Genomic DNA, 21,213 nt, shown 5'->3' on the forward strand with positions numbered 1-21,213 from the left:
CTTCTCTTGGCTTTGCTTCTGGACTGGCATAGAAACTTCTTCCGGTTACTGGGATGTGCTGAGGGATCTCTTTAAAAATAATGCAGAGTGTTGGCTCTCAATGAGATACATAGCACTAAAACTGCACCTCAGTGGAGGCAATCACATTTGTGTGATGTTAAAGCACCTTTAGGCAAAATATGGCAATCTTTCCCAGGCCTAATATTCATATCAGGGCTCGTGTTCATATGAGGAGTGCACTGGGCAGCAAACACAAGAGGAAACCTTAGCTAAAGCCTGGTGTTTGGCCAGCAAGTGACACACTGGGCCATGTGTAAAGAGAGAGAATTAAATGGCATCATTCTGAGAGTTTCTCCAACTCTGTCTACTTCATATGGACCTAATTCATGGAAAGAGCTGCTATGCAAAACACCCGTGACATTTTCAAGTGGGTTTTTTTTTTAGTTGCGGGTAGTCCTTGAAATTACAGTGGTAATTAGGACTGGAATCGCTGTCATTAAGTGATGTGTTTGTAAAGGGCGATGTCACAGGACTGTATCATTTAGTGATAGTAATCCAAGCAGTACCAGTTATTGTTGTAACCCCAAGACATGCAGGTTAAGTGAAAAGTGGTGGGTCCTAGGTAATGAGCACAGGGAGGTAGAGTGTTTTGGGGGGTAGGTGAATGAGGCTGGGGAAGGCCTTGAGAGGGTGCCTGCATGTGAGTTGCGGGAAGTGCGGAGTGGGGGAGCCTTGGAGAATCTGGTGATAGTGCAGGAAGGCTGGAGGATGGATGGCCCTGTGAGTGCCAATGCAGGAAGTCTTAACAAAGAGACTTGCCATCTTCCCTGCCAAGGGAAATTGCCAAGAAACTACCAAGATTTTCCCATGAAGTCAGGAGGCAAGATGTAGTTTAATTTGAAGAATCCGAAGAATTTTATATAACTTGAAACAAATCATGTCCTTTTTTTCTTACTATATCATAATTTTGTTGATGGTAGCATACCAGTTTTAATTTTAAAATATTTTTCAAAATAACTATCAACTTTGCTGATGGGAAATAATACCTTGTAAGATGAGAACCTGTATATATCATTGAAAGAGAACTTCAACTTTCTTAAAGCTAGCAAGTTTTCTTCATTTGAAAAAAAAGTGGGAAGAATTAGAACAGAATTTTATGGTATATTCTACTGAAAAGGAATGGATTTATTGACATTTATTATTTTTGGAAGATTGCAAAATTATTGGCATATATTATGCTTATTATATTTGTTTTTGCTCTCAGTGAAATTCCTGAGAACAGATTAGTTAATGATTCCTCTTCTGAGTAGATTAGTAAACCCCATTGAACACTGAGGGCATGAGTAAGTACATATCAAATCTTGATGTCAATCAGCAATTGATCTCCATTGTACCACATGCATCCTTTTGGATGTGGACTACACTTTTCATCTGTTTTAAACTTTTAGAAATCCAATCTCTGTTTACAGATGCTGTAAAAAATATAATTGAAAAATCTCAGGTCATTTTGTAAAAGTGCATCTCAACAATTCCAAAATTTGATAGTAAAAATGAATATTAAAGTACTCACTTATGTAATAATTTCTGCCTTCAACCTTGTTGCCAAAGTTGATTGTGAGGTGGAATGTGCCAGAGATTATATATATTGCTGTCCCTCAATTATGATGGGAATAATACAGACAATATGTTAAGCTGCACTGTGAATTTGAATCCTCCCAAATGCCTTGGAACATGAAGGCTGTGGATGTGGCCCATGTCTGCAATTTCTTAAAGCAGCTGTGGGAAGTGATGTACACCAAAACTACTTTCATCCTGTCATCCTTGTGAAATAGCCTAGACAAGATGCACACCCAGGAGGTCAAACTATTTTTATTGTAAGGTTACATTAACAATCTTTCAATCTGGAAGTACATCTCTTCTCCATGGTCCCTTCTGAGACACTTGTCATGCTCCATTTATTCAGAGGGTTTAGCTGCCTCTTATCTGATTATTGCCTGGTCTGTGATTGTTCCTCCTGTCTCCCACATACCATTATATCCCCACTGTGCCCTTAAGCCTCTCATGGCCTTTACAAGGTCCTAATACTCCTAATATTTAAGCTTTTATAATAGTTTCCTAATTTCCTAATATTAAAACTTTTATATTGGCTGAGTGTTGTTGTGGCTTTGCATTCTGTATCATGCTAACCCAGCCCCTTTGATGTTTTTATAATTCTGTATTGTAAAAAAGGTTATTTCTTTAAACAGATTAAGCATATTGTATGATTACAGCAGGATGGCCTACTCATAAATTAACATAACCAAGTTTAATAAAGCTTTTTTCTAGGTATATGAAATTGAATGACTGACTGCCCCACACTCCCAAACTTACATGGTTATTGATTAAGATTTTTTTTCAATTGGTTGGAACCTGTTTTCCCTTTGCTCTTCCAGAGGGTAAAAGAGAACTGATCATTAGAGGATGGCTTTTCTAAGATAGGAAAGAAAGACTCCATGGCTGATTGTGTCTTCACCAGGACCTCATACTTTCCATCAGGTTGAGGGTCACAGCAAGCTTTGCATTGCATTTCAAGGACCACTCTTGAAGTGGTAAGGCCAAGCCCATTTTTGCTTTTCAAGATTGAAGTTATCCATTTTGCCTCAAGGCACCTGTTCTCTATGACCCCTCCTCCCCACAATTTCCTACTCAAAAAGAGGGAGATCCTGATGGATCATATTACTTAATATCACTTTGAATAGTGATCATTTCTCTCTTCATGTTCAGGAAGATCAGCATGTATTTGAAAAAGTTTTATCATTGAAGAGAGGTAGACAGGTTACTTTTAGCCTGAAGAACTCCAAAGAAATTGTGGCCCATATTTTTGCACTCCTGGTCTTTTGAATCAGTTTAACAAATGCCTAGTACATTTAACTCCTTCCATAACCGTGAAGATACCTATACAACTTTCTTTTAGTTGTCCAGTATTTATCTTTGCGTGTCATTTTGACTCTCTAAAGAATAGATTTCAGAATATCCTACCTGGCAGGCATCCTTTCCACCTTCTTTGTACCCTGCACAGATCATATCAGCTTTGACAAAATCAGTTTGTAACTGAAATTTTTTGCTTATGTTATAGAGATCGTTGCAGGTCTTGCGATCTATGATTGGTACTTCCAGTTCCTGAAGGATTTGGGGTGATGCCAAGTTTACTGTAGAAGAGAAAAACGGGACAATTTTCATTCCCAGAATGCAAAGACAACAGATCTATCTACAGTATGTAGACTTCCAGATGTTGCTAAACCACAACTCCTAGCAGTCCCAACCAGGAAGATGACTGATTCTGGGAAATCTAATGTATTTCAGCAACATCTGAGCAGGTTTATAATGTGTACTTATGTGTGGAATATATCTTGCCACTTGTGTAATCTTGTTCGTTATTGTATATAGTTGGAGTCATGAAAAATTGTACTCCCCATTTTTTTAAACAGATGTATTTAAAAAAGACTTTCATTAGTTTGCCCTCAATGATACCTCAAAAAGCTTCTTCCAAACTAGTACTCTAACCATTTCCAGGTCAGTGCAAGCAATTCATCTGTACTTTGAAATCTACTATTCTCTTTACCACCTCTCCATGTATAGATTCATTTGATAGACACCACCTAAATTCTTTAGTTCTCCAGTTCTATTAGTCTTCTTTATTTAAAACAAATTCAGTAAAACCAAACTTTTCATAGAGATGACTTTCTCACTCAGTTTAGCAATAGCACTTAGATTTACAGTATATACTGATTCACAATGCTTTACAGCCTTCTCTAAATGGCTTACAGTCAGCATATTGCTCCCAACAATCTAGGTCCTCATTTTACTGACCTTGGAAGGAGGGAAGGCTGAATCAATTTTGAGCCTATGAGAATCAAACTGCTGGCAGTCAGCAGAATTAGCCTGCAATACTGCATTCTAACCATTGAACCACCATGGATCACATTACTTTACTCCATGACAACTCTCATAAAGATTTTGCTGTCTATGATGCAACCAACACACATCAAGTCATGTTGAGGAAGACTATGGAAAGGCTTTAAAACCCACACCGGAAAAGCAACCTCGGCAGCTTTATTTTCCCAAATAAAGATGTGTATGGCTGGGCACCAGGAAAGGAGAAAACAAGCAAGGAAGGAAGGAAGCAAGGAAAGAAGCAAGCAAGCAAGCAAACAAACAAACAAACATCACACATAACCCAGCCTTCTGGGTCTCTTTGAGAACAATTAAACATGCTTCCTCCAGGTTTCCTCACCTGAAGACCCAATCTGTCCCCATCCAGTGACCCAGCACTTTGTATTTGCAGGAAACTCCACAGAAGATGCTGGCAAGCAGATGGGAAGGATATAGTTGTTGAAAGTCACTGGGGAATTCAGCTCCACTAAAGCAATGTCCCCACTGGAGGCCGCCTCCTCCTTGTAGTCAGGATGGGAGATGATACGTTTAACATCCAATGTCACCATATTAGGAGAAGGGTCCAGGAGTTTATAAGCACCCAACTGTATTTCATAGCGTGCTTCAGGACTGAAAGTTGAGAATCAAAAATGAAATATAAGCCTTTGCAAGAGTGTTTGCAGAATGTGGCTAAAAACCCCAAGATGGTGACTGTGACAGATTGATCCAAATTCAGTTCACTTTTTATATGCTTCCTTATATGGCCCATATAAAAAAATGAGAGGAATTTTCACTCTCAGAATTGCTATCTTGATTTTTTGAAAACATATTTGTGAATAGCAATAGCACTTAGACATATACCACTTTACAGTGGTTTTACAGTCCTCTCTAAGCACTTTACAGAGTCAGCATATTGCCCCCAACAATCTGGGTCCTCATTTTACCGACCTCGGAAGGATGGAAGGCTGAGTCAACCTTAAGCCTGGTGAGATTCAAACTGCCAAATTACAGGCAGCCAGCAAGCAGTAGAAGTAGCCTATAGTACTGCACTCTAACCTGTGCCGCTACGACCCATACCCTTGGAGCTAAAAACTCATCAACTCTAGTTAAAATTACTGTTGTACACAACTAAGATAGTGGATTAAGTTTCCTGGATCCAGTTGTGCATAGGGAATCTATTTCTCCCCCACTGCAAAGCCATGGATAGGTTATTGCTACTCAGGAAATAACTTTTCTTATGTATCATCAATGTCTATGATATTCCATTATTTCTTGCAAAGAGTCAATAAAGTTGTTCTCTCCCTGGATTCAAGCTATGATGCTGAATCCTTGTACATGAGAAATTATTGAGGGCCAATTTATGATTCTTTTCTCTTCAATACAACCAAAGAAAAAAAGCTGTCTGCTGAAAGAAGTGAAATACTGCATGTTATATTTGTTAATATGTTTTATTTTTAAAAACCATAATAGTCTGAATCTGCTTTTCTCTGGGATATTTTCACTTTATTTATCAAATTTATTGGCTGCCTAACTTACCACAGAGTAACTCTGGGAGACTTACAATATTAAAAGCTAAAACTATATATGTAAAATACTATAAAAGTATACAAAATGCTCTTTAAGGTGCCTTTAGTTTTAACCAGTGTTTCTCAAATTTGACAACTTTAAGATATATGAAGTTTAATTTCAAAATTTCCCAGCTAGCATCAAGTTGATGCCAGGGTTGAGAAACACGGATTTAAACAGAAAGTATTGCATTTGGGTAGACTTTGCAAAGCTTGACATCTTAGGTTTAAAAATGAAGAGAGGTTATTTTCTTCTACAGGTAGTCCTCAACTTAGAACAGTTCACTTTGTGACCATTCAAAGTTACTAGAAAAGTGAGTTATGACCATTTTTCATACTTTTGATCCCCATGGTCATGTGATTTACATTCAGATGCTTGATAACTAATGCACATTTATGATGGTTGTAGTGTTCTGGGGTCATGTGATCACCTCTTGCAACCATCTGACAAGCAAAGTCAATGGGGAAACCAGATTGACTTAACAACTTGTTAGCCATTTAACAACTGTAGTGATTCACTTAACAAATATGGCAAGAAAAGTCATAAAATGGGGCAAAAACTCACTTAACAAATTTCTCACTGAACAATTTGTGTCCGGTTGTGGTCATAAGGTAAGGACTACCTGTATTCCTCTTTTCTAATACTCTGCCACTTTGCTTCCACATCAGTGTTTGAGGCCAAGCCCTCCACTTCCATTTACTGTATAGAAGATGGGTGTCAAACTTGATTGCGTCACGTGACCTATCACAACGTATCGTGACAATTTTTGCCTTTGCGGAGCCAGAGTGGGTGTCGCTTGCATGTAATGCAGCTGGACAGCAGGCCACCAGTTTGACAACCCTGGTATAGAAGCTGAATGGATTGGAAGATCTAGCTTACCTCCATCTAGTTGGCTAATTTAGGGGAGTTTCAGAAAGGCTGTGTGACTGACCCAGTTTATTTTTCTGGCATTATACAGTAGCTTCAGTATCTTTTGATCAACTACTGCCTGAGGCAGTCTTGTTGCTCTGCCTGATGAGAAGACCATCAACCACCACACCCAACAATCTGCTTCTTTTGCCTTTCCTCGGTTGCTTGATTGTACTTCTTGAGACCCACAACTCTGATGACAGAATCATTCAGCCCAATTTCCAGCTGCCTCTGGAGCAAATCTCTGCAGTGCCTGTGTCATAGTGTTGAATGTTCTAATGTCTACTCACAAATTGAAGCAGTGAGCAGCAGATATTACCCAGTTGGAGCTGATGAGGGAACCTCCACAAATGTGTTCGTTGGCTTGAAAAATGCTGACTTGCCAGGGCCATGTCCCTTCAAGAGCTGCTTGCCCTCCAACAATCCGTGATATCACAGGCTGCCCACAAGCTGGGAGGAAAGAAGATTTACAGCAAAAAGAATACTATGACCATACAACAACATTTCTACTGGCAAACATTTCTACTATTTTCCCTTTTAATGTTAATTTGCTTTGAAATATTTCTATTAACATTCCACATTATGCATGAAAATTTTGCCTGAATGCTGTTAGAATCTAATGCCTATGCTACAGAACAGTGCTAGAAAACTTTGGAAAATGACACAGAGCTGCAAAAATAGGGCATTGGTGCAAAATAGCCAAAACTACATCAGGTATGGAGGCATGTGAGTGTTTCTCTATTCTTTCAGTTTTATCATTTGTTTATTAAAACAATCTCAAATCTATTTTAGGGTGTCCAGTGATTTTGTTTTGGAATAACAAAATTGTTAATTTTCATTATTCATCCTAGAAGGGATTCTGAAGTCTGGAAAAATGGATTTGGGCTGGATGTAGCCTTAGAGCTATTGGTTGTCCACATTCAGATTTGATAAATAATCCCCTAATATGTTACCAATTTAAGCCTTTTTTCTGTGTTGGACAGCGAGTACCTTCAGTTACAGCTGGGGGTGATGAAGCTATACTCCAACATGTCTAGTGGCTATCAGATTGGAGAAAGTGGTTTTATATTTGATAACCAGGATCATCAGTATCCAAAATTATATTTTTAAATTATATACTTTGGGATTCATCTAGTCCACAGGCAGAAATCTTGCTTGTTTCTGATTAATAACATGTCAATGTGATGTGTGGGCCCCAGTTAAAATTTACATAGGAAACCACTAGCACATCCAATACTGTGAACTAGATTGGGAAGTTGAGAAAATGTCATGGAAAAAGTCAAAGACGAATCCCTTCCATGTTTCCATGGGAAAATCACATGGATGTATTTGTGTAGTCATCAGCAGTCAACCGTGGGTCATGAGAGTCTTTATATTGTATGTCAGCAGAATATCTGAGAAGAATAATTAGGGCCATTAACAATGTCACTGAAGAAGATTGGTTGGATCTGTTAAGTCTGTACAATCTCTAATGTTTTATGCAATTTAATATCCATTTCTTCCTTTGCAGAAAGGTTTTCCACTGAAGGATAACACCTACCTGCTTCTACCTTAGCAGCACCTGAAGAAACAAAAACAAAAGAAAGTTATTTCAAAAATAGAATAGAAAACTACAAAAAGAGAAAGAACTATATATGCAAGAGACTTTGATTGCAAACTCTTCTCAGTGGGTTATAAAATTAAATATGCCTGGCAATCATATTGCAGGTTTACATTTCTAGCAGAAATGTCAGAGTGCATGCAATGCCGAATTTCAACTTGGGTGTGTCAGAACTTGATCTTTAGGTACTTGATTTTAATTTTGGAAAATGACAATAGGAGTGTGTTCATTTGTAGACTGAATGGTGGTAATCCCATGTTGGCTTCTTCTAGGGACTTTAGGATCCCATCACTCTGGGAAAAAGCAAATGTATTTTATATTGATATAAAATATAAATATTTTATATAAATATAAAATATAAATATAAAATATAAATTTTATATATTTATATGTATTTTATAGCCATGGTCATTCCTATCTTCAAAAAGAGAGACTCCAGCCTAGCTGAAAATTGTAGACCAATCTCATCATGATGTGTCATCTGCAAAGTCATGGAATCAATCATCAACCAATCCATTACCTCCACTTAGGGCACTCCCTAAGAGACAAACAACTTACTCTCTAACAAACAGTTTAATTTCAGGAAAACTTTGTCCTGTAATCTACAACTTCTACACTGCAAAAACATTTGGACTACACAACTCGACCAGGGTAAAACAATAGACCAATTTACATAGACTTTTGCAAAGCCTTTGATTCAGTGGTACACAATAAACTACTGTTTAAAACTAAGTTGTTACAGCATTTCTGGATCACTGCACAAATGGATAGCTGCATTCCTGTCAAACAGGCAACAAGTAGTCAAAATAAGGAGTGCTCTATCAAACCTAGCACCAGTTAATAGTGGGGTCCCCAAGGTCACCACTGCCCCACTCTCATTCAGCATTCTAGGACACACACTTTCTAATTTACATAAATGACCTTTGCGATCATATTAAAAGCAACTGAGTCTTCTTAGCTGATGATGTAAAACTATTTAACACCACTTACAATACTGCCCTACAAAGCAACCTTGATTATGTGTCAGAATGGTCGAACAATTGGTATCTTCAAATCTCAACCAACAAATGCTCTGTCTTACACATTGGCAACAAAAATCAGAACACTAAATACAAACTGGGAGGAAACAACTGCATAAATGACCCTCACTTTGTCAAGGACCTAGGACCTAGGAGATCAAAAGATCTAAGCCCTAGTGTGATAACCTGGCGTGTGGCACAAAAACAACACAGTCAAATAAGAGTCCCTTTATTAGCTCCAACTTTGCCCCCAATGTCCAGGTTACCTTTGGCTGGAGAAAAATTCTCCCAGGAACAGTCTTTAAATGGAGGAAATTCAATCTGAAAACAAAGTACATACAAACTATAACTAAAAATCCAAACAAACCAAGCTGCAGTAATTAATGTGACAGAACAGAAGAAGGAATTGCAGACTTGAAAGCACAGTAACACACCATATTTGGGAAGATGCCAGGAACTCAGGTAAATCTCAACGAAACCAGATAATTAACGATTTTGTTAGATATTTACATAGTCACTCCTGATTGGTTGGTCCATGATGGTGGGAATTTACAGAGCCATCAGTGGTTGTAGCTGTGAGCAGCTCACCTGTAAAAGGAGCTGCCATGGCTGCCGGAACAGTCCTGGACAATGCAATAAAGAAGCTAAACAATCTGAGCCTCCTGCGTGATCTCTCGCCCACAACCTAACACGGGTGACGAGGATGGGATACTGAGAGAAGTGGGACCATGAACACATGGCTAACCAACCAGACAAAGAACTCAACATGGCCAGGAACAATACGTCACCCACACCGTTCGACCCGACGACTGAGGACTGGGAATCCTATGTCGATAGATTCCAGATGTTCCTGGAAAGCAGTGACTTGATGAACGTTACAGAACAGAGGAAATGAGCCATTTTCCTCACGCATTGCGGCCCCGCCGTTTTCAAGATGGCTAAAGCTCTTGCAGCCTCAAGAGATGTAAAAACAATGGCCTGGCTAGATTTAGAGAGAATTCTGAGGGTCCATTACACACCACCGGTATCCAGTCTAATCAAGAGACACGAGTTCTACTGGAGAGACCAGAAAGATGGAGAGAGCATCAATGATTTTGCTGCAAGCCTGAGGGACGTTGCCAGAGCATGGGAATTCCTGAATGTGGATGAGGTGATGAGGGATCATGTAGTTCTCGGACTTAGGGACCTGACACTACAGAGCCACCTACTAACAAAGCCTAAAATAACATTAAAGGAGGCCATCGAAGAAGCATCAGCCATAGAAGTGTCCTAGAAGTCCGCCACAGGCATGAGCGAGATGAATAAAGACTCCGCACCCCACCCCCAGAAAGAGGCCGCCACCATTCACCATGAGGACCTTGAGTCTGAGTCAGGATCAGCTGACGATCAGGAAGTGAACCAACTACACCCAGAAAGGTGCCAGAAAAACTGAGAAAAGAAGTGGAAGGAATTTTGGTGTGCAGGCTGTGAGGGAAATCACCTCCGATCGGAATGCTGTTTCTGTGATGCCGTCTGCCAATGATGTGAGTAGAAGAGGACATTGTGAGGGCATGCTGAGCATTCAAACCAAGCAGCAGAAGGCCAACACAAGGCACACCTCCAAGGAACCGAGAAAATCAACCCAAGAACCGCCAGAGCCAATTCAGCCAGACCTGATTGAGCAACAAGTCAACCACAATGTGGAGCAAAATGCACCAGACTGATAGTGGGCCTCTCCAGCATGGCAAAGTCCACATTCAGGTCACAATAGAAGGTAAACAATGTCGGATGGAAGTGGATTCTGGATCTCTTCTGTTGATGGTATCATGGGACACCATCAAAAGTCTAATTCCCAACCTGACAAAGGGCCAGTTGAGCAAACAAAGAATAACCCTAAAGGACTATCAAGGGAACAAGATTCCAGTCATTGGCATAATTCCTAGTGACCTTCCAACACTACTCCGGAATCCTGCCATTAACCGTGCTTGACTGGGACCCGCTTAGCCTGCTGGGACTCGCATGGTTCAAGCCGTTGGGGATCGATTTCACCGGAATCCACAGCATCACAGAAAGCAAGTGGGAAGACAACCTGATGGAGGAGTTCCAGGAAGTATTCGATGAAAAATTGGGCAAGTACTTGGAGTCCCCTATTTCTTTTAACCTAGACCCAAACATAGCCCCAGTTAGATTAAAGGCAAGGTGAGTTCCATTTGCTCTTAAACCAAAAATAGATGAGCAATTAGACAAGCTCATTTTCCAAGGAATCCTAGAACCCATAGACCGTGCAAAATGGGAAACCTCCATCGTCATACCTATAAAGCCAGATGGATCTCTGCACATCTGTGCTGACTATCGGGTGACCCTTAACTGCTCACTACAACAGAGTGCATACCCTGTCCCAGTGGCACAACACCTTTTACACTCCCTGGGGCGGTGGAAGATCTTTGCAAAACTTGATCTTGCACAAGCCTACCAGCAATTACTGGTAGATGCTGAGATGGCGGAAGCATAGACAATCATAACACACTGAGGAGCTTTCAAATGTAACTGCCTACAATTTGGGATTAGTGTTGCCCCGGGGCTATTCCAGAGCCTCATGGAACACTTATTGCATGGAATAAAAGGAGTGGTGCCTTACTTCAGTGATGTCCTCATATCAGCCGAGGACAAAGAACAATTACAAGAACATTTAAGGGAAGTCTTAAGCTGATTCAAAGAGGTGGGGTTAAAAGTAAAAAAGGAAAAATGCCAGCTATCAGCCAACAAGGTAGAATTTCTGGGCTATTTAATAAACAGTGAAAGGAAATTAAAGCAATCAAAGAAGCCCCCAGGCCAACAAGCAAAACAGACTTGCAAGCCTTCCTTGGTCTCATTAACTTTTACCATGTATTCTTACCCTAGAAGGCAACAGTGGCGGAGCCACTCCACAGAGTGCTTGACAAGAAAGCAGCCTGGGTTTGGGGGCAAAAAGAAGAAGCAGCTTTCTAAGAGATCAAGAGCATAATTACATCAGACCGCGTACTAATCCAGTACAATGAGACTTTACCATTAATATTAACTTGCAACGCATCACCATTCGGGGTCGCCGTGATCATCAGCGACATCTTACTGAACAGAAAAGAAGCCCTAATAGCCTTCTACTCAAACACATTATCCAAACAGAACTGGAATTATAGCCAACTAGACAAAGAAACGTTAGCTGCAGTCACTAGAATCAAGCAATTCCACGAATACGTATATGGAAGAAAGTTTACACTAGTCACAGACCACAAACCACTCTTGGGCATCATCGCAGGGGACAGAACCACACCGACCATTTTGTCCCCCAGAGTGACTCGTTGGATAGAATTCCTGGCTGCCTATGACTACAAATTAATCTATAGGCCAGGAAGAGACATTGACCATGCAGACGCACTGAGTCAATGCCCGCTACCCATCCAGGAAGAGGATCCAGCGCCAGCGACAACCATACTCCTGATAGAAACGTTTCACCGAACATATGCCCCCTACCCATCCAGGACATATGCCTACCCTACCCAACAATGCCCCCTACTCATCCAGGAAGAGGATCCAGCGCCAGTGACAACCATACTCCTGATAGAAACATTTCACCGAACACCAGTAACAGGAACTGATATTGCGAGGGCAACAGCTAAAGATGGAACTCTGGTGTGCGCTTTGAACTGGGTAGGGAGAGGGTGGCCTGAGAGAGAAAAAGCCAATGAAACCAAATCATTCCAGAACAGGCAAACGGAACTATTAATAAAGGGTGCGCACTGGGGGGGATCGGGTAATAATTCCTGAGATTTTAAGGGATGATATAATGGAAATGTTGCATGTGGGGCATCTGAGGATAGTGAGAATGAAATCCCTGGCAAGGAGCAATGTATGGTGGTCAAGGATGGATAAAGAAATAGAGACACGGGAATCTGTCTGCAAGGTTTGCCAGGAACACAGGCCAGCATCACCCATGGCACCCAACCATGAGTGGGAAACACCAAGGGGGCCTTGATCAAGGGTACATATTGATTTCATGGGGCCAGTAAAGGGACACACATTTTTTATCGTTGTGGATGTATATCATAAATGGCTGGATCATGCAGTCCACAACAACAGAGGCAGTCATTAGAAACCTAAGGAAACTATTTGCCACACACAGCCTGCCGGACATACTTGTATCTGATAATGAGCCCCAGTTCACGGCCACCCATTTTGAGGGTTTTCTAGCACAGAACAGGATATGGCATTCCCTATCAGCACCTGGACATCCATCGACGAATGGTCAAGCACAACGCATGGTCCGATACACGAAAGAGAACCTCCAGAAACTGGGGCCAGGGGACACACAAGTGAAAATAGATAAATTATTAAGCATACAGCACATAATACCCAGCGCAACAATAAAAGCCCCGCCGAACTACTCATGGGAAGAAAGTTGAGATCACCATTAGACAGATTACACCCCACATACAACCAGACAGACCCCTAGATTTATCCAGCAAATGCCGGACATTCCAAACAGGCGATCCAGCTTACGCTAAAAACCTAACAGGGGAACCTCTATGGTGCTGGCGAAGTGGGCCAAGTAACAGGGCCCCGTTCTTACAGGTTCAACACAATGGATGTCCGAAGCTGGAGAAGACACATAGATCAACTAGGAACCTTCTCAGCTGGTTTCCAACAATATCAATGGTAGAAACTGGATTTGCTTAACAGTTGAATGATTTCTTGATGATGATTCACAACTATGGAAAACTGGGCATAAAATTTGATTCAGTCTTGTGACAATTCACTTAAAGACTGCCTCACTTCATAACCAAAACTTGGGTCCCAATTTGGTCCTAAATCAAGGATCACCTGTACAAAATGTATGTAACTGGGCCCATTATATTACTTGGGTTCTCTTTGAGAATGCACTTTCTTCTTGCATCAAAACAGAAGATGTTCATGTGCGAAATCTTGCAAGAATACTTCCCTGGAGGTGCAGTCACATAGAAAAATAACTCCTTTATTTTCATTCCCTCTCTATTCTTTGTAAATGGGGCCTTCTAAGACTGGCTGGTTGAAATCCAGTGTTGAGCTATACTTTCTGATTGTTGTTATTTTTTTTTGCTTTTTTCATAATTAGTAAGTGGGTGCATCAAATTTTTAATACAAATTTTTAATGTAAGAACTTCAGTTCATAGAATTTTCCAGCCAGCCTAGTTGGGAATTCATGGAGTTGGTCCATATATCTTAAATTGCCAAGTTGGGAAAAACAGCTCTACCAGATCAGACTTATATATTTGGCCTAACCCTTTCCAAACACTAAAAAAAATCAAGCATCAATGGACAAGGATCTTTTTGTATATTGTACATTCTGTACACTTTTATTGTTAACTACTCTGAGGGGTCCTTGGTTCTTTCTGAGCTTAGTTGGGTTTTTTTGCAGACATTTCATTAATCAGCACAGATGCTGTTACCTAGTTTGGATAACGAAACATCTGCACTTGCTGCCAAGCTCAGACAACAGCAAGGACCACTCATTTTAACTTTGAGCTGCAAATATTCTGCTTTATTGGCTAACTATGGTGCAGCACAAGCATTTGCCCCCCCCAAATGCATCCTAATGACATCGCTTTCCCTATAAATGAGGTAGGCTTAAATTGTCAGTGGCTGTTTAAGTGTTGAAATGGGATCTCTCTCTCTCTCTCTCACCCACTTTCTCCCCCCTCCCACCCTCAAGGATTTTGTCATCCTTAGAGGAAAATTAGGGGATCAGGAACAAGTATAGAAGCAGCATACAGCTGAGGTGTTAGGATTACTGTTAGATCGCGGGAATGAGACTCAGGACACCAGCATAGTAACCAGTTGTCTTTACTTCACTCTAGGACTGAGTGCCGAAGAAACAGCAGCAGCCCTTTTACAGTCGGGCTGCTCGTGGCTGTGGTCAGTGATGGCTCTTCAAATTTCCTGCTGCCACAGACCAACCAATTACAGGTGAGTATGTTAATACATAACACCCCTCCCCACCTGGTCCAGTCTAACCAATCTGAGCCTCGACTACTGTACATAATCACATAGATAGGCAGGGCTTTTATGGGTCCGACGACCTGCACATGGTTTGGCCTCTGGATTGTTTGGAAGGATCTGTTGTACCTCCCGTCCTTCTTCCTGGAAGGTTGAGTCAGCCATGCTGCTCCCTCCAGGAATTTCCTGGCTGGTTGAGTTGGCTTGGCCGCTCCCGCCAGGGGCTGCTTCCCTGCTATCCTTCTGGACCTGTTCCTGTCTCCCCGATCTGCCTTCTTCCCTGGTCCCAGGTATGTGCTTGTGTTTTCCAACTGGGGCTAATGTTAGTAGTGGTTATTGGTGGTTTGTAGTTGCCAGGGTTTGTTCTGTTATTGTTCTTGCTCATGGAGGGTCTCCACCTCCCTCTCTCCTTGTGTTTTGTCTGTTTGAGGGGTCTCCCCCCTCCCCTATGGTTATGTTTGAGGGGTCTCCCCCCTCTTCCCTGGGTTTGTTTTGTTTGTTTAAGGGGTTTCCCCCCTCCCCTATGGTTATATTTGAAGATTCTTCCCTCTCTTCCATGGTTGGTTTGGGTCGCCCTTCGTAACTCTAGATCTGAGCTGGTCTATACGTCTCTTCCAGCTCCTCCTGTCCGTGGTGTCTACCTTGTATGAACAGGGTCCTGTTATCTGCACCACCTTCGCCGGTATCCACAATAATTCCGCTGTAAGGTTTTTTGCGTATACTGGGTCCTCTGTTTGAAATGTGCAGCAATTACTGGAGGAGTCTGCTGGTTTTTCTGGGCTATATGTGGGGTGCAGTCTGTCTAGGTGTGATCTTAGTTTCCTCCACATTAGTAACTGTGCTGGACTTCTATTTGTTGTGGCACTGGGAGACATGTGCTCTATGCTTAGTAGCTTTTCTATCTTTTCTTGTGTGTCCCCAGGCCCCAGCTTTTGTAATGTTTCCTTAGTGTAACCTACCATGCGTTCCACCCAACCATTTGTCGATGGGTGTCCCAGCGCTGTCAGTGCATGCCTTATCCCATGTTGTGCTAGAAATCCCTCGAATGTTGTTGCCGTGAATAGTGGCCCGTTGTCGAATACAATTACATCCGGCAATCCATGTGTTGCAAAAAGTTTCCTGAGCTGTCTAATGATGGCTTCTGTCGTGGTAGAGTGCATGATGTTTACCTCTAGCCATTTGGAGTAAGCGTCTACGACTATTAGAAATGTGTATCCTTTGGTTGGGCCCGCAAAATCGATGTGTAATCTTGACCATGGTCCCCTTGGTGTTTCCCATTCATGTTTTGGTGCTGTGGGGGGTGTTGGCCTAGATTCCTGGCAGCATATACACGTTGCCACCCAGTCCCCTATCTCCTTATCCATTCCTGGCCACCATACATAACTCCTTGCCAGGGGTTTCATTTTTGCAATACGCAGGTGTCCCTCATGTAGCATTTCTAGTATGCTTTTCCTTAAAACATCCGGTATGACCACCCAATCCCCCCATAGTATGCACCTGTTCAGCAATGAGAGTTCTGTTTGTCTATTCCGGAATGATTTGGCGATCTTGTTGATCTCAGTCTCTGGCCATCCTTTTCCTATCCAATTTAAAATTCGCGCCAGGGTTTTGTCTCTAGTCGTTTCTCTAGCGATGTCTGCTGCTGTTATGGGTAGGTTTTCTAATGTCTCTATTTGAAGGTTCAATGTGGTTGGTGCTGGGTCATCTTCAATGTCAGGTAGAGGGCAACAGCTAAGTGTGTCAGCATGATTTATGTCCTTTCTAGGCTGGTATGTTAAATTGTAGTTGGAGGCAGCCAAGAATTCCGACCACCATGTCATTCAGGGTAGCAGTATGTAAGGTGTAGCTTTGTTTCCTACAATGATGCCCAGGAATAGTTTGTGATTTGTGACTAGTGTGAAAGTTCTCCCATAGATATATTTGTGGAAACGCTTTATTCCGGTGACAGCAGCCAATGCCTCTTTGTCTAGTTGGCTGTAGTTTGCTCCAGCTTTGACACGGTTTTGAATAGAATGCTATGGGTGCTTCTTTCCCATCTGGTAATACGTGGCTGAGGATAGCGCCAATGCCAAAAGGAGATGCGTTGCATTATTAGGAGTATTTCGCTGTATTGTATTAGTACGTGATCTGATGTGATAAGTTTTTTATTTCCTGGAGTGTCGTTTCTTCCTGTTGCCCCCAGGCCCAGGTTGCTTTCTTGTCAAGCAACCTGTGTAGTGGTTCCGCAATGGTTGCTTTCTGTGGTAGGAATTATAAAAGTTAATGAGTCCTAAGAAAGCTTGTAGATCAGTTTTATTCGCGGGTCTGGGGGCTTCCTTGATTGCTCTGACTTTATTTTCTGTGGGGTGGATTCCTTCGCTGTCTATAAGGTATCGCAGGAATTCAACTTTGCTGGCAGCTAATTGGCACTTCTCCTTTTTTACTTTTAGTCCTGCCTCCTTGAATTTACTTAGGACTTACCTTAGGCAGTCCTGCAATTGTTCTTTGTCCTTGGCTGATATGAGGACATCGTCAAAATATGGCACCACCCCTGTTATCCCCTGCAATAGGTGTTCCATTAAGCTCTGGAACACCCCTGGGGCGACACTGATACCAAACTGTAATCAGTTGCATTTGAATGCCCCCCTGTGCGTTATGATTTTCTGGGCTTCTGTTTTGGGGTCGATGGGTAATTGTTGGTAGGCTTGTGCAAGGTCTAGTTTTGCAAAGATTTCCCCCCAAGGGAATGTAACAGATGGTGTACCACTGGGACTGGGTATGCATTTTGTTGGAGCACATGGTTAAGGGTTGCTTTGTAGTCTCCGCAGAAGTGCACAGACCCATCTGATTTAATTGGCGTAACAATTGATGTTTCCCACTTTGCATGGTCAATTGGCTGTAGAACCCCTTGCGCGATGAATTTATCCAATTGCTCATCGATCTTTGGTTTGAGTGCGAAAGGAACCGCCTTGCCTTTAACCTTATGGGGGCTATGGTTAGGTTTAGATTAAAGGAAATTGGGGACCCCCGGTACTTGCCCAGCTCTCCATCGAACACACCTTGTTCTTCCATCAGGTCCTCTTCCCACTCTGTCTCAGTGATACTGTTTATTCCTGTGACTTTGATTCCCAATGGTGCAAACCATTCGAGTCCCAGTAGGCTTGGCCGATTCCGGTTGACTATGGTTAGTGGAAGGACTCTGGTGTATTTTTTGAATGTTACCTTGAATTTTCCAGTACCCACTACGGGTATTTTGTTTACCTGGTAGTCTTTCAGTGTCAGTGTTTGTCTTTCGAGTTCTTCCCAGTTTATGTTTGGTATCAGTCTTTTTATAGTGTTCCATGATACCATTGACAAATATGAGCCTGAATCCACTTCCATCCAACAGGGTTGGCCCTCTATGGTTATCTGGACATAGACTTTCCTGGCATTTGTCGTGTTGGAGTGTCCGATGGTCACCATCTGGTGTGTTTCATCTCTTCCATTGCTTGTCTCTTTTCCTCACCTGTTTCAATTGTCTTGGTTCCAACGGCTCCCTGTTTGCTTCTCCCTCTTTCTCGGGGGTGTTCCACCTTTGTCTAGAGCCGTAGTTTTTTCTTGCTCGGCATGTCCTAGCAATATATCCCCGCCATTCACAATGCTTGCAGGTTGCATCTAGGAAACGGCACTCAGAATGTGGATGGTTCCCCTCACAGCCGGCGCAATGAAATTCCTTCCTTTTTACATTCTGGTCCCTTCTGCCCTGTTTTGAACAGAGTTGATTTACCCCTTCACCTTCCTCATCATCTTCCGATGTGGACTCAATATCCTTGTGGTGGATTGTGGTGGTGTTTTTAGGGGATTCCGGTGGTGCTTTATTCATTTTCTGCATGGTGGCCACTGATTTCTGTGTTGCTTCTGCTACGGTAGCCTCTTCTATTGCTTCCTTGAGTGTTATTTTGGGTTTTGTTAATAGTCAACCTTGTAGTATAAGATCTCTCAGTCCCAGGACCACTTGGTCTCTCATGGCTTCATCCATGTTTAGGAATTCGCACGCTCCAACGATGTACCTCAGAGTTGCAATGAAATCGCCAATGCTGTCGCCTTCTTTTTGGTCATGCTGATAAAATTTGTGTTGTTTTATGAGGCAGGAAATGGTTGATGTGTAGTGAGCCCTCAGTATTCTTTCCAGGTCCAGCCAGGCCATCGTTTTCACGTCGGTGGGTGCTGCTAATGCTTTGGCCATCTTGAATATGATGGGACCGCAATGTGTGAGGAAGATGGCGCTCTTCCTGTGTTCAGATATATTATTGAGGTTGCTCCCTTTGAGGAACATGAGGAATCGGTTGATGTACGATTCCCAGTCTTCGGTTGCTGGATCAAACGGTGTGGGTGGCGTGTTGTTTCCAGCCATTTCATCTCAATGAGTTGCCAGTGTTTGTCGGTCATCCTGTGCTCTCTGGTTGTCTCAAATCCCCACCTTCGTTGCCAGTGTTAGATTGCGGGAATGAGACTCAAGACACCAGCATAGTAACCAGTTGTCTTTACTTCATTCTAGGACTGAGCACCGAAGAAACCGCGGCAGCTCTTTCACAGTCGGGCTGCTCGTGGCTGTGGTCAATGACGGCTCTTCAAATTTCCTGCTGCCACAGACTGACCAATTGCAGGTGAGTATGTTAATACATAACAATTACAATATTATAGAATTTTGTTGACTTTAGCATGGGTGGAAAGCACTTCATCACTATAGTGGGAAAAGCCCCTGAAATTCACTCCCTATCCATGGCTCATGTTTTTTTATAGCTTCCAAAACAAGCTACTGCCTCTCAAAAAGAAATTTTCTAAAATAAATTTCCTGGCCACTAAGAGATCTCTCCCTTTTCCAGTGATCCTCCTGGTCTGAAGATATTCAATATTGGATATGAGAATACCATATTAAACAGGTCTCCAGTTCATGATTTCAAACTCATAGGAAAAAGGCAGGATATGAACACAGTAAAAGCAAATCTTCAGAATCCACGTTTCTCCTTCTCTGTTCTCTAATCTACCACAGACATGATTCACTTCTGAATATCACTGAGGTTGGGGTTTCAGAACAAAACTTCTGCTTTTTATTTTCCATGTCAATGAACTAAAAGGACTAAAACAGGAACTAAACTCAATCTACATACACTACAGTTCTCAGCCACCATTTCTAAGCACCCAGATGGGATTTCAGTAAACAGTCTCTTTTTGAAAAACAAATATTTTACGTTGCCACAAATATGCAAGAAAATTTTTTCTGCTGCTCTGTAGGATAACTTGCTAGCCTAATGCTTTGAGGCTTTGTTGGATTTTAATTCCCAAATCACCCCAAGCCTCATGATCATCCTGGCTACGGAATAATGGGAGTTATAAACAAAATTATCAAGATTCCAATTTGGGGAAGACTGCTGTGCATAGCCCATCTCTTTTAACCTCTTGTTTCCAAAACATCTTTGAGATTGTAGAGCATCTACATTCCTACTCTGATGAAATTACATTGAACCAGCTCTCAAGGAATTTAGGATTAGGGAAAGAAACTGCTATTTTTTCCCCTTTGAAACATTAATCCCTGCTCTCTAGGACAGGTGAAAGAAGCTGCAGCTTTACTCTAATTAGACATTATAGATCTGTTTTAATTCTTGTTGTCAAGACCAGAAACCCCTACTTTTCCTTCTCGCATCCCATCCACCATGACCCCATCCTTCACCTTGTAGCATGAACATCAGCAGTAGCCAAACCACCAGAGAAGGAGGAATGTGTGCCATGGTCCTTTCCCTGCTCATATATTTCTTTCTTGAAATGACCTGTGAATTGTTCTCCTTCAGGGAAAGCTGTTTTATTTCATTTTCTGCTATCTGTGTCATAAAGTAATTGTAAAGGTGAAAGGGTATTGACAGAAGCATTTCCTTCTCCTCCTTTCTTTGTTCTTTGTTCCTACACAGTTTTTTTTATAAAGAGGAGGGAGGGAAAGGAAAAAAGAAGAAGAAAAATGCCCATAGAAACATAATTACCTAATGTAAATATATATTTAATATATAAAATAAATGTACTAGAAGGCATTGCAGACATCATGTATGTACACTCAGAGACATTTTGTTTATTTAAAAAATTCACATCTGAATTGATTTACTTAACATATTTAACATAGAATATCAGAGTTGGAAGGGGCTTTGGAGGTCTTCTAGTTTAACTCCCTACTCAAGCAGGAGACCTTATACCATTTCAGACAAATGGCTG

General features: G+C 41.7%; 1 protein-coding gene across 1 annotated transcript; it reads right to left on the reverse strand.

Annotated features, from left to right (window-relative positions):
* Window positions 1-128: 128 nt before the first annotated feature.
* Window positions 129-20,789, reverse strand: LOC113443721 (prostasin-like). Its single transcript, XM_087917320.1, has 6 exons — window positions 20,684-20,789; window positions 7,928-7,948; window positions 6,678-6,837; window positions 4,274-4,542; window positions 3,019-3,188; window positions 129-239 (listed from the first exon to the last, which is right to left on the reverse strand). Exons 1-6 carry the CDS (start codon window positions 20,757-20,759, stop codon window positions 129-131), a joined length of 807 nt encoding a protein of 268 aa, XP_087773446.1. The 5' UTR covers window positions 20,760-20,789.
* Between the last annotated feature and the right edge of the window lie 424 nt (window positions 20,790-21,213).

This window comes from Pseudonaja textilis, chromosome Z (assembly GCF_049901715.1).
Source record: "Pseudonaja textilis isolate UNSWEBS1 chromosome Z, rPseTex1.2, whole genome shotgun sequence".
In the NCBI taxonomy this organism is placed as follows: Eukaryota; Metazoa; Chordata; class Lepidosauria; order Squamata; family Elapidae; genus Pseudonaja; species Pseudonaja textilis.